General features: G+C 38.9%; 1 protein-coding gene across 4 annotated transcripts in view; it reads right to left on the reverse strand.

The window, feature by feature from the left end:
- Positions 1 to 14,412, reverse strand: part of ptdss2 (phosphatidylserine synthase 2) — an 80,981-nt gene that overhangs the window by 15,183 nt on the left and 51,386 nt on the right. For 3 of the 4 annotated variants that reach the window (XM_059975500.1, XM_059975501.1, XM_059975503.1), the window contains exons 6-12: positions 10,365 to 10,415; positions 8,924 to 9,037; positions 6,802 to 6,920; positions 5,354 to 5,468; positions 4,117 to 4,262; positions 2,058 to 2,243; positions 1,135 to 1,243 (exon numbers count right to left, since the gene is read on the reverse strand). In XM_059975500.1, coding sequence (XP_059831483.1) covers positions 1,135 to 1,243; positions 2,058 to 2,243; positions 4,117 to 4,262; positions 5,354 to 5,468; positions 6,802 to 6,920; positions 8,924 to 9,037; positions 10,365 to 10,415 — 840 coding nt within the window. The remainder of the gene's footprint in view (positions 1 to 1,134; positions 1,244 to 2,057; positions 2,244 to 4,116; positions 4,263 to 5,353; positions 5,469 to 6,801; positions 6,921 to 8,923; positions 9,038 to 10,364; positions 10,416 to 14,412) is intronic. The other variant, XM_059975502.1, reaches the window with a different exon arrangement.

Below are 14,412 nucleotides of genomic sequence, written 5' to 3' on the forward strand. Positions count from 1 at the left end.
GTTTTAAGTTTTTCTAGTCTGTAACTACACAAACGCGCACTTTTACAGCGAGATTCGACACCAAACATTTCTCTTATTTTTGGTAGGTGTGTCCTGCGCATGCGCAACAGGAGGAGATTCGCCGAAATCTCCGTTTCAGTGTGGATATAGAGATATTTCCAAAAACGCATAGTGTGGACGCCTATCGTTCTTACGTGAAACCGGCGTTTTCAAACTTATCCGGTCTAGTGTGGATGTAGCCTTAATTACACACCAACAACTATTAGGGTAGCTGAAGTAGTTATATTATTCACATTCGCTCATGACATCAAAAGGTATTCAAATACTTCCATTTAATTAGCTACCGACTCAGTCAACAGTGACTAAACTCATGAATGATGTTTATCACCTGAAAATTAATCTCAAGTGAGGCTGCGGTCAGAAGATGGCAAGAACTACATAGAATAGCACAGCAGAGGAACAAGCCTTTCTGCACCTAACATGATGCCAAAATAAATTAATTCTTTTCTGCCTGTACATGGTCCATATCCCTCCATTCCCATTCCCTGTATATTCACATACCTATTGAACATCCTCTTAAACACCACTATCATATCCATTTCCATCACTCCAATCAACAGATCAAGCACCCACACTATGTAGAAAAACTTGCTCCACACATCTCTTTTAAATTTTCTCCGTCTCAACTTATATGGACTTAAATGTACTTGACATTTCTATCCTGGGAAAGAGATTCTTATTGTCTATTCTATCTATGCCTCCCATAATCTTATAAACTTCTATCAAATCTCCCCTTAGCCACACCCGTTATAGAAAAATCAACGCAAGCTTGTCCAACCTCTCCTTTTGGTTCATACCCTCTAATCCAAGCATCATCCTGGTAAGCCTCTTCTGCACCTTTTTCAAAGTATCTGTATCCTTTCTGTATTGGCAGTAACCAGCGTTGCAGTAACAGTCACAATAACCCTAACCAAAATTTTATAAAAGTACTAAAGTAAAGGTGGCCCCCATTTTTCGAATGTTCGCTTTATGACAGCTCGCTGTTACGAAAGCCCTACATTAGTACCAGTTTTCGATAATCAAAAAGGATTTTCACTTTTACGACAAAAGGACGCCCACTTTATGTGTGCTTACCTGAGAAAGACTACCATGACTGTGAAGTCTTGTGTGGGCAGTTGTGTGTGCATGGTGTACGTGCCGATTTTTTTCTTCAAATCGATTCTGGCTTGCTGCCTTCCCGATTCTGATAAACAAAACTACACTGTACATACAATATTTCTACTTTATATAGGCTGCTTTTACTACATGGTTTGAGTTACTTTAGGTTTTATGTGTTATTTGGTATAATTTGGTAGGTTATTTTTTGGATCTGGGAACGCTCAAATATTTTTCCCATATAAGTTAATGGTAATTGCTTCTTCGCTTTACAACATTTTGGTTTACAGACGGTTTCATAGGAATGCTCTACCTTCGGATAGCGGTGGAAACCTGGTATATGAATATTCTATTTGGAAAACAGACTTTCTCAATTTCACAATTTAAATGAGATTTAATGACCAAGTACAAGCTCTTGCAAGTCCATGTAGTAATCTGTGCATGCTAATATTTCAAATTTATTTTCCAGTCTTTTGCTCATAATGGAGTACTGTCTCTTTTTATTTCAGATTTCAAGCATTTGTAATGCTTTGGATTTTCTTGAGTAATGGAAGTTAGGACTAAACACAACTTGAATATTCCCTTCAAGCACAATGAAATTATTTGGTCATCCCTAATAAATGAAATATCAACAGAAGAATCCTTTCATAAACCTTTACTAAACCACATTAGTAAAGAATGCAGAGTAAAATAAAGCAATGTTTGGCCTGACTGAAAACAATGTTTGGAATTTGAGGCCATCAGCAAAACATCCAAATTCATGCAAGAACTTTGGTAAAACTATAAGTACACACTTAAGCATTTGTTTAAGCATACAGTATAATTAAATCTCTAATGAAACGCCTCATATCTTACACAATAAATTATTCATAGATTCACATTATATTTTGGATAAAACCTACCGTATAAAGAAACGCCATATTGTCCAAGACAGGACCAGTATAAAGCCAAGGATCCAGCATTGGGTAACATAAAAAGGAATCGGAAGTGTGAGCGTATATGGGTCGTACTTCAGCACAATTAAGAATTCTGTCACTGTGATTGCAGCTACCAACCAAGCTTGCTGACCAAGTTTTTTATGGAAATGCCTGCAGAAAAATGGTTTAAACACTATTACTTAAAATTTACTGTGGTGAAAATTAGACAAATTTACATTTTGATCTGTTTAGGAAACTGAAAATAATATTTAACCTTTACCTTCACTGTTGCAGTATTTATTCTGTTCAAAATTATTTGAAGAATGCACATTTGATCAATACTTTCTGCATAATCTTTATGGTCCAGCATTGGAAGTATTCACCTGAGACAATTTTGGGCTCCTCTGATACTTGAAGAAATCTTTCTTCCCCCCCCCTCCCACCCCAAATATAGATGTTGCAAGGATACAACAGTATTAATTACAGAAGTTACTTTGTAGAGATGTGTTTGCTAGCTGGTGTCTCAGCATCTCCTGGTCATTAAACATTAAAAAAATCTGTTCCCTCAATTTAACTTTCAGGGAGAAAAACTTCCTATTTCTCATGATATATAGCAGTTTCTATAACAAACAATATACAACCTTCAGTCATAATGTTGTGATGACCTTTTAACCTACTCCATAATTAATCCAACCCTTCCCCCCTACACAACTCATAACCCTCCATTTTCCTTTCATCCATGTGCCCATTTAAGAGTCTCTTAAATGTCCCTAATGTATCAGTCCTAAAATCCAACAGAAAACACTGATACACAGAGCAGGCAGAATCCATGGAGAAAGGAAGACGACATGCTTCGGGCAATATTTTCTGTTTTTTGCTTGATTTCTAGTCTCTGTGGGATTTTGATTTAAAATTTTTTTAAATTAAATTTGTGTCAAGTTTGCGCAATCATATAACTTTGATGTATCCTTGACCAATAATGGATTCCATCAGTTTTTAAACAATGATGCCAAGGCCAACTTGTCTCCAGTATACATGTCCTGTTCTTGATTACATGTTAGATTTTACTTTATAATCCATGAAGACCATTCCAAGATTTATGGATTTCTAGCAAAATTACCCTGATGCTCTAGCACATTTAATACCCTAGGATATGGGCCATTATGTTCAGAGAACCTTTTAGCTCTTATATGTTTAAATTCAATCCACAGCAAGATTTCAACTACTCTGTTTCTGGCAAGGTTTTAAGAGCAACAATCAAAAGTGCTCGAACAGGATATCACAGTGTAGTGAACACCAACTGTTCACAATCCTGGAACACTTACAGAAGAGTTGAATTTAAACTTTCACCACCCTTTGGAAACAGTGGACAAATAAGCACATGCATATGCCTGTCTTACCATTAAGGAAGTTTCATTACTTAAAAAGCATAATGTGACAACAGAGAACTATAATCAGTGAAACTACAGAGTAACAGGGGGAAAATAATTACACTAAAGATGAATATACAAGTAGAAATTTAGCTCTACACCTTGGAGAGTTCCCCAAAATGGAAGTGTCTAAACTGACAAACTATTCTGAAATACAGATAATACGTTATAGTAGGAACATGAATTTTAGTTTTGGTTCACCAATATTTCAGAGGAATCAGTGAAGTAAATTTTGGCTTCTTCACTAGAGTTTACAATGGACACCAGTGCAATAGGTGGAAATCTCCCATTTGTGCCTAATTTGAGCATGATGTGGTCTTTATCTATGGAAAAAGGCATGGCAATGCCAGGTACAACTAATCAGAAACCTACATTTTATGTACGAATTGGTACATCGATAGTGACTACAGAAAAATGTCTGCTGTAGAAACAGATGGATGCACTTCGAATGCTTTAGAAATAAGAATCCATTTAAAATCAATCTCATCACAATGACTGAATAGTGGCAATAATTTTCCACGGATCAGATTGAGTCTACAGTCTCAGGCTGCCAATTGTCTCAATGTACACAGTATAACTGTTAAGCTCATCTTTCTATTCCAACAAATACTTACAGGTCATCCATGAAGTCATAAATCTCACGCATTGCTACACCTCCTACGTGAACAAAGAAAACTAGACGTAGCAAGACGAGATAATGTTCAGGAGGCATCCAGAGGACAAATTTCAAGTAAAATGTATTTAACTCTGCAAGCAGGAACTGCAAAATATAGACACAAGTTTGCTTATTTCTTAGGTATATAATCGAAATGAAGATTTTCAAATGTAAATAGTTAAAAGAACTTTTTCTAACAAAGTAATGTGAAATTCATTTTCCTTCTTGCTTTCCCGAAATACAGGGGCAGCATGCTATTACAGCACCAGCCACCAGTGTTCAATTCCCACTGCCCTCCGTAAGGAGTTCGTATGTTCTCCCCATGACAGTGTGGGTTTCCTCCAGGTGCTCCAGTTTCCTCCCACAATCCAAGGAGTACAGGTTAGTAGGTTAATTGGTCACATAAGCAGAGTTGGGCAGCGCAAGCTCGTTGAGCTAGTAGGCGCTGTCATCTCTAAACAAGTAAAATAGAAAAAAAAATACCCCATTTAGCACATTTGTTACAGTTATCCTCAAGACAAACAGCTCAGTACTTGGACTACAAAACTCAAATGTAAAATGTTTACAATATTATGAAGCTAATTAGTGCTGTGAAAAATGTAAATTGATCAAAGAATTAATTGAAGGAAATAAATTGACCACAAATTTCCAATATTTGCCTAAAGTGCTCCACGTCCCATTTGCAGGAAGATTGGGAAAGACAAGCTGATAAACAGATTTGGCTGCATTATTTGTGCAAGAATCACTTCTTTCTTTTCATCCATCATTCACAAGAGACAGAAAGATACCAGCCAGTTTTGGACCCAGCTTCTCATAGTTGCTAACTGTCCCATTTGAAGAAGCATTGATAAACCCAATTATAAGAAAATAAGATATTAAAATCAAATTTTTAAAATTAACATTTATGGGATGGTGTCAAACTGGTAGTCCAGAATTTACTATCTGTCATAGTAATTTTACTTGATGTGTTTTAGAACTAGTTTCCCTATCATCAATCCAGACCTTGCCCACTTCAGTTACTAAACTAATACACTATCATACTTACAAATACTGTTTAACAATTCCTGGAATTTGAGGTAAATAAATAAATCTAGGCCTGTTTCCAACTGCTCAAGCAATGAGTAGTCCAATTATGAAACAGTGAGGAGCAAAATTTTAAATGTATGTTCACATCCAAATGTAACAGAATTCCTTACCATGAAAATAATTCCACAAACTGCCAGCCACCTGCGAAGATTTGAGGCTGGTTTCCATTCGAACTTCACCCAGCTGTATGGTGTAAATTGGAAAGCAATGCGCTTGATTTTCCCTCTGAATAAAAAGAACATCAGATAAAAATTAGAGACAGTCAACAGTAAATAGCTCCTTTACACCAGAGACCCTGTACACTTATGCATTTCTACATCAATATTACTTTTTACTGAGGTACTTAGGTGAATGGTTCTACGAAGACGGAATATCAGAAAAGTTTGTGGGCACAATTTTATGTCACCCTCCTTTTACTTTGATGATAACAATTAATGGTGGATATGCAACATGCAACACTTCCAGAGATAACATGAATCAATTATAATTATTTGGGTCTGACAAAGTTGTTGTCTGTTCAATAAGATCATGAGGCTGAAATGTCTGGAAGAGTGTAATGCAACAACACAAGAATCTTCATGACATCCAGGACAAGCAACCAGCTTGATAATCCCATAGATAAACAAATAAAAATCTCAGGTTAGAAAATGCTTCCTGGGATTGCATTTTCAACTGTAATGCTACCGCAGCAGATATTTGAGCAATATACTTTAGCAAACAACAATATGCAATATTCCAGGCCGGAACCTACTTCTATAAAGATTAATGCAAGGAATAGTTCCTACTTATTTTTAACCTGTAATGTTGGACAATTAATTATTGCTTCATCTACTGCTTCTGAATACTTCAAATGTTCCATGGTCCATTACACACGTACAGCGCATGCATAATACAATTTAGATTGTAACTTTCTGCTCTCTCATGTGTAGCTTAGAACCCAACAACGATTTTTATAGATACACCCTAGTGCTCAAAATTAAGGTCAGAAATAAATATTACACTTCTAATTTTGATGAGAAACATTGCAAGTTGGATTTATAGAAAGCAACTAAAACATTGTAGCTTGTGTGCAACAAGCAATGGGAGGAAGTACCAGTGACTCCACAACCACCTTCCAACATAAAATCAAACTGAACAAAAGCTAATCCTTTTATAAATTGCTGACAAGCACTGGCCTGAACTGCTGATGGCAAACTCAGAAGGTTAATCGTTGGCATACAGTCAGGTCCCAGCATTAACTTGTCGAAAGCAACAGCATTTAGCAGGTGGAAAATTCCCAACTCTGAGTCCACAAGTCTGTCAATTCCTCATACAATTTGGATCTCAGCCAAAGAAACATTACCAATGATGCTTCCAGTTCTGCTGAATACGGGTATACACACTGAAATATTACAGATGACTATCCATCAATATAGGTAATTTTACACTGCAGGTATGCAGCTAAAATTCTGAATTTCCACACTGTGCTTATGATTAACATATGTTTACTGGAAAACAGAAAGTCACTGTTGAGCAGAATGATCCCATCCACCGTGACTTCACAACCAGACTGACTTACTTGTAGCTATGAATATTCCAGAGTCCTTGCCAGTGGTAAGGCTTCATTGAAAGCCACTCCAATGTCTTCATTGCACAATAGATTCCAAATCCATTGCATAGAAACACATCCATAATCCACTGTAAACACAACGACAATTTTACAAACCTTTTCACAAGATAAAGCTGTCATATCTTATTTCAGGTTGCTAGAATGGAGGTTGCAAATATATATATATATATATATACACATATCTCCAGAGTAAATAGAACTCAAATGTGGCTTTACATGATCCAGAGCTTAAAAAATACACTTTGATTATATAAAGGTCTTGCGGCTTGTCAAGAATAGAAATCCGACTTCCTCATACTAGACACTTTCCTCAGCACAACCCTACAATTTTACTTTATCGTTTATACACATGGCAATACACTCAATGTCACTTACTCAAACGATGCCCAGATATTTATGGTCTCCATTATCAACAGGACTGCACTGCCATGCTCACTGTTTCCCTTGCCCATTTCCTGCATTACAAGAGTAAATACACTTATTGCAATTGTTACGTCCGTAGCCCCCTCCTTTGTGAGAATCGCAAGATCACTGTTGGGTTGGGTCAAGGGGCCCAGGAAATGAGAGAAGAGACGTGCAGAATGTCTCATTTCCCCGGCGATGTAAAGCTACGGGACATGGCCATTGTCTCCAGAAGGCGAAGTTGTGGATTGAAGACTAGGCTACGTGAACGCCCTCAGGCAAACTGGGCTGGTTGAGGGAGAGATTGCACAGCCCCAACCTGATTGACATCTACGACCCTGCGAGTCAGGATACAAGAGGGTCTGTAGGAACAGCCCCTCAGACGCACCAGAGGAAACGTTAAGCAACCATGTAACAGCAGGAAGTCATCTGAAGGAGGCCACGTGCGTTCAGTTCCATTGCTGGAACTGGTGGCTGGAACCACGGAAAACGGCTTTTAGCTAACAACGGGGAAACCCACTCCTCTGACTCAACGGATTGGCATCATAAAAGACCTGGGCAAGTTTAAACCGCCTCGTTCTTAAACCCAAAAATGCTGCAGCTTGAACGAACTAACAGTGACTGTTATCTTTCCATCGGACAATACATTATCCCTTAGACAACGATAGAGCTATTTCTTATTGGTTATTATTATACCCGCGCTTTAGATTTAGTATTGACGATGTATATTATCTGTATGTTTGCATTAATCTTATTTTTATCAATAAATACTTTTAAAAATATTACCATCAGACTTCAACGGACCTCTCTATCTTTGCTGGTAAGTGACCCAGTTACGGGGTTTCATAACACAATGAAACACTAGCTCAATGTGTCTTTTTATTAAGCTCAAGAAGGCTTGATGTTTACCTCATTAACAACAGATGCTTCTCATTTGCTAAAACCACTTACTATTCATGGTTTGTCCTGTTCAGCAAAAACTACCAGTATCTAAACTTTTTTTCTGATCCACAAACATTATAGGAAAAAGAGGAAGTTAACAGAACAGTATACTATACAACCCTCAATAAAACCACGGCTCAGCTAACAATCCACATCATCCATTCTCCAACCTACACTCAATAACCATAAAAGTTTCTTTCAAACATCCAAAAATGTACCCCAGCCTTGAAATTTCTCAAAATTTGGTCTCAAGAAAAAGATAAGTATTTTTAGTTGCTAAGATGGCAGCTTCAACTTCCTCACTGCCACACAATTACTTGAGTGCTTATTCTTAATTTCTGCATTTTCTTCAATAATCTACCCTCCTGACCAAGTACTTTACCATCTGTACACATCATTACCCTATTCCAGTAGTATTTCCCCCTTTCATCTCCTTACTCAGCATCTACTTTTCATTTCTTTCTTAACAGAAGTGCTGAGACTTATTCTGCCTGCAAGCATTGTTGTAGAAATAAAAGTTCTTAGTCATGTTCACCACAAACCATACTAAGAGAGTACCTTCAAGAGAAAATTTGCTGGCAATTATCTTCACAGTTAATCTACTCAAGTCTTGGAGTAATCCCATGAAATTAAAGATGCTTCTGTATCAATAGTTAATAACATTACATAGTTTACTTCAGGTTGTATGTGAGCATGAAACATGCCTGTATTTCCCCCAGATACATACATGATCCCACCAGCATTCACTGAAGTTAGGTAACTGATGCTCTAGGCTGTACTCCAGAAACTCAAACATCACACTGATTATCATACACATCCACCAGTCTCGAATCATTAGTGTCTAGGGAGAAGGAAAAAAAAACTACTGAAAAGACTAATAAATGAATAAAAAAAAGGAAATTAACAGTGAGTTACATTTATAAGAGACATTTCTCCATTACTTTCATAGAATTAAGTTATTTTTTCCCCACTTACAGCCTGAAGAATGAGATTCTGATAAGACATTGGAAGACTGCTTAATGAATGATTTAGTTACGGATTTACGATACCAAAATTTCAGGAGATGTCTCCAATTACTTCACACGATTTGGCAATCACATCTCAGATTTCCACTGAAAGGATACTTTAGGAGGAATACTGGATGGAATTATGAGAGCTCCAAGGATTAGCTTATCCAGGAAGATTAAGCAAACTTAGATGGTGCATTTTGAAAGAGATGGTAGGCACAAGAAGTGAAATTCTTTCCTATTGATCTGAAAGTGCAGTTGACTGGATGGACAGATCAAGACACAGGGAAAGAACCAGATAATTAAAGCCAACCTATTCAAGACCAGAAGACAGAAAGCAATTTTCATGAAGACCACGGTAAAAATCTGGAACTATTCTACAAGTTGATACTGAATATATTTATTTTAAACCCCTCTCTCTCTGTATCTCTGTCCATTTGTGTCTATATATAGAGGCAAAGATATGACAGATAAAGGACATTGATTGATAAAATAGTTGAGTCGTAAATATCATTGGATGGTAAAACGTCTTTCAAGCGGGACAATGGGCCAAATAGGATCTGAGTTGCAATCTGGAAAGTATCGTTGAAATGAAGGCAAAGACAACTTGAATGATATTTTTAAAAAGGAAACTGATAAATAATTAAAGGGGAGAAACTTGCAAGGTTTTGGAGCAAGGTAGAATAAATTGAGAAGCCACTCCATGAATTCAGCAAAAACACAATGACCAAATGAATTCGCTTCTATGCTGAGGACAAAGGGCAGAATTATCCATGGCAACTCTGAATTGATGGCTGTCATGCATGAAATATTGAAATACCACAGTGCATACAAAATACTAAAGGCTAAATATAACATACTCATGAATTAATAATGCAGTTGTTCTGCACCATATTTGGATAGATTAGTTTGCATTTATCAGCACTTTTCATTTGTCCACACTACTTGTTGCATCCCAATAGGAACTGGACTCCAAAAAGATTATGAACAAGACAGAATATGCCAATTTGTCTTCTTTCCACACAGTTGCTCCTCTGATTGCAAATCCTCCAAGTAGGGAGGGATGTAAAATTACATCTTTACACAACGGATAACAAATCGTGGTGGAGCTTTAATTAGCAAAATAGTCATGGATGAAAGCTAATCGCATTGTTATCCTACCTTAAGGTACCAGCCAAGGAAATGAGCTGGGACAAATCCATCCAATTTGTCCTGAAATACAAGATACAGGAATTTTCAGATTTTCAAATTGAACTTCTAATTACATTTTTTAAATTGTAAAAGTATTTTTCTTCCTACCAATTACCATAAATCTACTTCTTACACCTTGCTCAACTTGCTGTTTAAAAGATGCTTGAACTCACTGATTGATCTCAGAGAAAACTGATACAATATTATAAAGGTCTCCAGGTGACCAACTAATTACTGCCCACATTACATAAGACCACAGATATGGAAAAAGGCAACACTAATAGCCTTTAAACCAGTCTAACGCTACAAGTAAAATGCAGACTGAATGGAAGATTATTTGAGGTTTCAAATCCGAGTAGAGCCACTTCCTGATCTCCAGCATGCTGACTGAGTGACATACTCAAGTACACTATCAGGAAGTTCACAGAATTTAGTGCCTGTTAACATTCAAATTGCTTTCAGTAGTAAAGAAGAGATAAAAATACAAAGAAGCCAAAATTAAAGCGTAGAATTTTCTTACCTCAGCTTGCTCTTAGACATAATGTTAAAAATCTGATAGCATAAATTGTAAAATGAAATTGTTTCAAATGCTTTTATATGTTGAAAGTTAAATTAAGCCATTTTTATGCCTCAACACTTAAAAGTCATTGAGAGCCGATCTCAGTTGGATTGTTTGGAGTTTTGATGCTATGCTGCAGTGAGAATCAAATGAGCCAACCTTTTCAGGTAACCTTCATTGACTGAAAAACTGCATGTAAAATCCAAATAGTATGATAATCAAATTTGGATGTAGAAAAGGTCATTTCAAAAGAGGCCTGCAGTCCAGTCAAAACTTATGTCAATGTAGAAATATGTAATAATTTTCCAACAGAACCAATGTTCTGCTGTATGGAGTACAAATTAGAATTATATGGTGAAATGATATGCTAGAAATACTTGCAATAAGTAAATTAGGAAGAATGACTATGAATAAATAACCTCTTTGAAATACAGCATCTTGATGGCACTCATAAAATGGGTTTTAACTTCTAAGTCACAATAATAGACAAACACAATCTACCTAAATAATAAAAGTTTCTAGATGATTAGATTTATTTTCCTAGAAGCTACTATTTTACAGAAAATCTTTATAATTCTTTGATAATTGCAGAGTGGATGTAATGATGTTTTCTGACTGAACATTTCCCTTTGTTTACTGGGTTGTAACTAGATTGACATGGGAAGACAGTGAAATGAAAAGCAAATTCTCATCTACATTGTGCTCCCAAAACTCTACGAGAATGGGTGAAGTTTAAGTTGAAGCATCCAACACTTAACCATATGAAGGAATACAATGACATCTTAATGAGAAACCATCTTAAAATGTCACCACCAACCTTCACCACTCTCACCTCAAACAAGTATAAGGTATACAGTATATGAACATGTTCTGTCAAAGATAAAATTAATTAACCTTTCCTACATTTTGGTTATTTGGACAAACCTCAGTGTGCTCCCTTCATTCCTGAAATCTATCTTTTTTTCTTGATCCTCTGATCTTATTTGGCTTTCTCCAAATTTATTTTACCAACAAGATGTACCTGCAATTCACTTAATCTTAATTCAACCTAAACAGTCATCAATCTCTTTCTGCCTTAATGTTAGCTGATATAATTAATGTCTTTTTTCTCAAATATTGCCTCCCATGTCTTTCAACCTGCTGTCATTAGTCTCTGAAATTTTAAAAATCATTAATATACTGTTTTCTTTTCCATAGATTTTTACTATTGCTTATTTCAGATTTACTGCATCTGTAATATTTAGCTCTACACTTGTTCACTGTCCTCTTATCCACACTCCATAGAACTGTTGCTACCTCTAAATCCATGCCTTCTTTCCTTTAAATACAATACCTTGAAAAAGTAATCAGCCTTCACAACTATTTTCACACTTTACTGTCTCATTTTCTAAATTTAAAATAGATTGAAGTAGGATTTGTGCTAATCAAAAGATAAATTCCAAAACTGGTCAACAATTTACTAAAAATAAAAAAAAACATAATTGAGAGGCTGAGAAAGTATTTGTTCACTTTGCAATTACCACACTAACTTTCATCAGGTACTGTGGCGACCCACTTACTGCGCAGGCGAACCAGCTCACAAATAGTCCGCGTGCGGGTAGAGACTTTGGTAATGCACCTCTGATGTCATTTTCGCCCAGGGAGGGCGGGAACTAGGGATTAAAAGCCAGCGCTGCGAACTTTGAATAGATTAGTCTCGAAGTGACTTACCAACTGCGTGTCGTTGTTTCTAGCTCTGTATGTAGTACATCGCTACATTGGTGACCCCAACGGTCCAAACGGGATTTGGACCAAAGATGACCGACTCTTCATCTGTTCACGCAGTTTCGCTATAACTACCGACTTTCTGGACGCTGCAACCAAGCGTGTGGTTTAGCCAAGCAGAAGTTCAGTTCCAGATTTGGCAGGTATCTTCTGATTCCATGCGTTACTATTATGTGGTGAGCTCCCTTGACCAGGAGACAGCCGCCCAGGTTGCTGATTTCATACAGTCGCCCCCGGAAGAAGGCAAATATGAAGTGTTCAAAGCGCTGCTCATTAGGACCTTTGGCCTCTCATGGTGTGAGCGAGGTGTCACCTGCTGCACCTAGACGGTTTGAGAGACAGGCCGCCGTCAGCATTAATGAACGAGATGCTGGCCCTGGCTGACGGACACAAGCCCTGCCTCATGTTTGAGCAAGCGTTCCTGGAGCAACTGCCCGAGGACATACATCTGCTGCTGGCCGACGCAGATTTCCGTGACTCCCGGAAGGTGGCGGTCGGGCAGACGTGCTGTGGAAAGCCAAGAGGGAGAGTGTGGCGTCTATCGGTCAGATTACCAAGCCACGCGCCCAACAGCAGACCAGACCAGGCCCAGCAAGGGGGCGCCCACAACACAGAGGCAGGAGTGAGAAGGTCAGTGAACAGTGGTGTTTCTACGACCAGTGGTGGGGCACAGAAGCCCGCCGTTGTCGCCCCGCCCTGCAAGGGCCAGGGCCAGTTGCCGCTAATGGCTATGGCGGCTGGCCACCAGGGACAGCCTCTTGTACGTCTGGGACAAACTGTCGGGACGCCGCTTCTTGGTCGACACCAGAGCGGAAATCAGCGTCTTGCTCCCAACGGGGTGCGACACCTGCAACAGGAAGCCAGGACCCACCCTGAGGGCCGCAAACGGAAGCACGATACGGACCTATGCCACTCGCACAGTGCAGCTGCAGTTCGGTGCCAGCCGGTTCACATGGGACTTCACGCTGGCCGCCGTGCCCCAACCACTCCTGGGGGCGGACTTCTTGTGAGCTCACAGCCTGCTGGTTGACTTGCAAGGGAAAAGACTGGTACATGCCGAGATTTTCCAGACGTTCTCCCTGGGTGAAACCAAGTTGCCGGCCCCACACCTGAACTCCATCATGCTGTCGGACAACGAATTCACCAGAACCCTGGCGGACTTTCCATTGATTCTGGCACCACAGTTCACGGCAGCCATGCCCAGACACAGAGTACAGCACCACATCCCGACTCAGGGACCACCCCTCCACAACCGCACATGAAGGCTCCCCTGGGAAAAGCTCCACCTGGCGAAGGAGGAGTTCAAAAGGATGGAGGAATTGGGGATCATACGGAGGTTTGACAGTCCATGGGTCTCCCCCCTGATCATGGTGCCCAAAGCAGCCGGGGGCTGGAGACCATGCGGCGACTACCACAGACTGAACGAGGCTACAACTCTAGACAGCTATCCTGTGCCGCACATACAGGACTTTGCAGCAAACCTACACGGGGCAAGAATCTTTTCTAAAGTAGACCTCATCCAGGGATACCATCAAATCCCGGTACACCCTGAAGACATCCCCAAAACATCACCCCGTTCGGCCTGTTCGAATTCCTCCAAATGCCGTTCGGCCTGAAGAATGCCGCAGACGTTCCAGCGGCTAATGGATGCAGTGGGATGTGACCTGGACTTTGCGTTCATCAATTTGGATGACA

The sequence above is a fragment of the Hypanus sabinus genome, chromosome 7, assembly GCF_030144855.1.
Source record: "Hypanus sabinus isolate sHypSab1 chromosome 7, sHypSab1.hap1, whole genome shotgun sequence".
Lineage (NCBI taxonomy): Eukaryota > Metazoa > Chordata > Chondrichthyes > Myliobatiformes > Dasyatidae > Hypanus > Hypanus sabinus.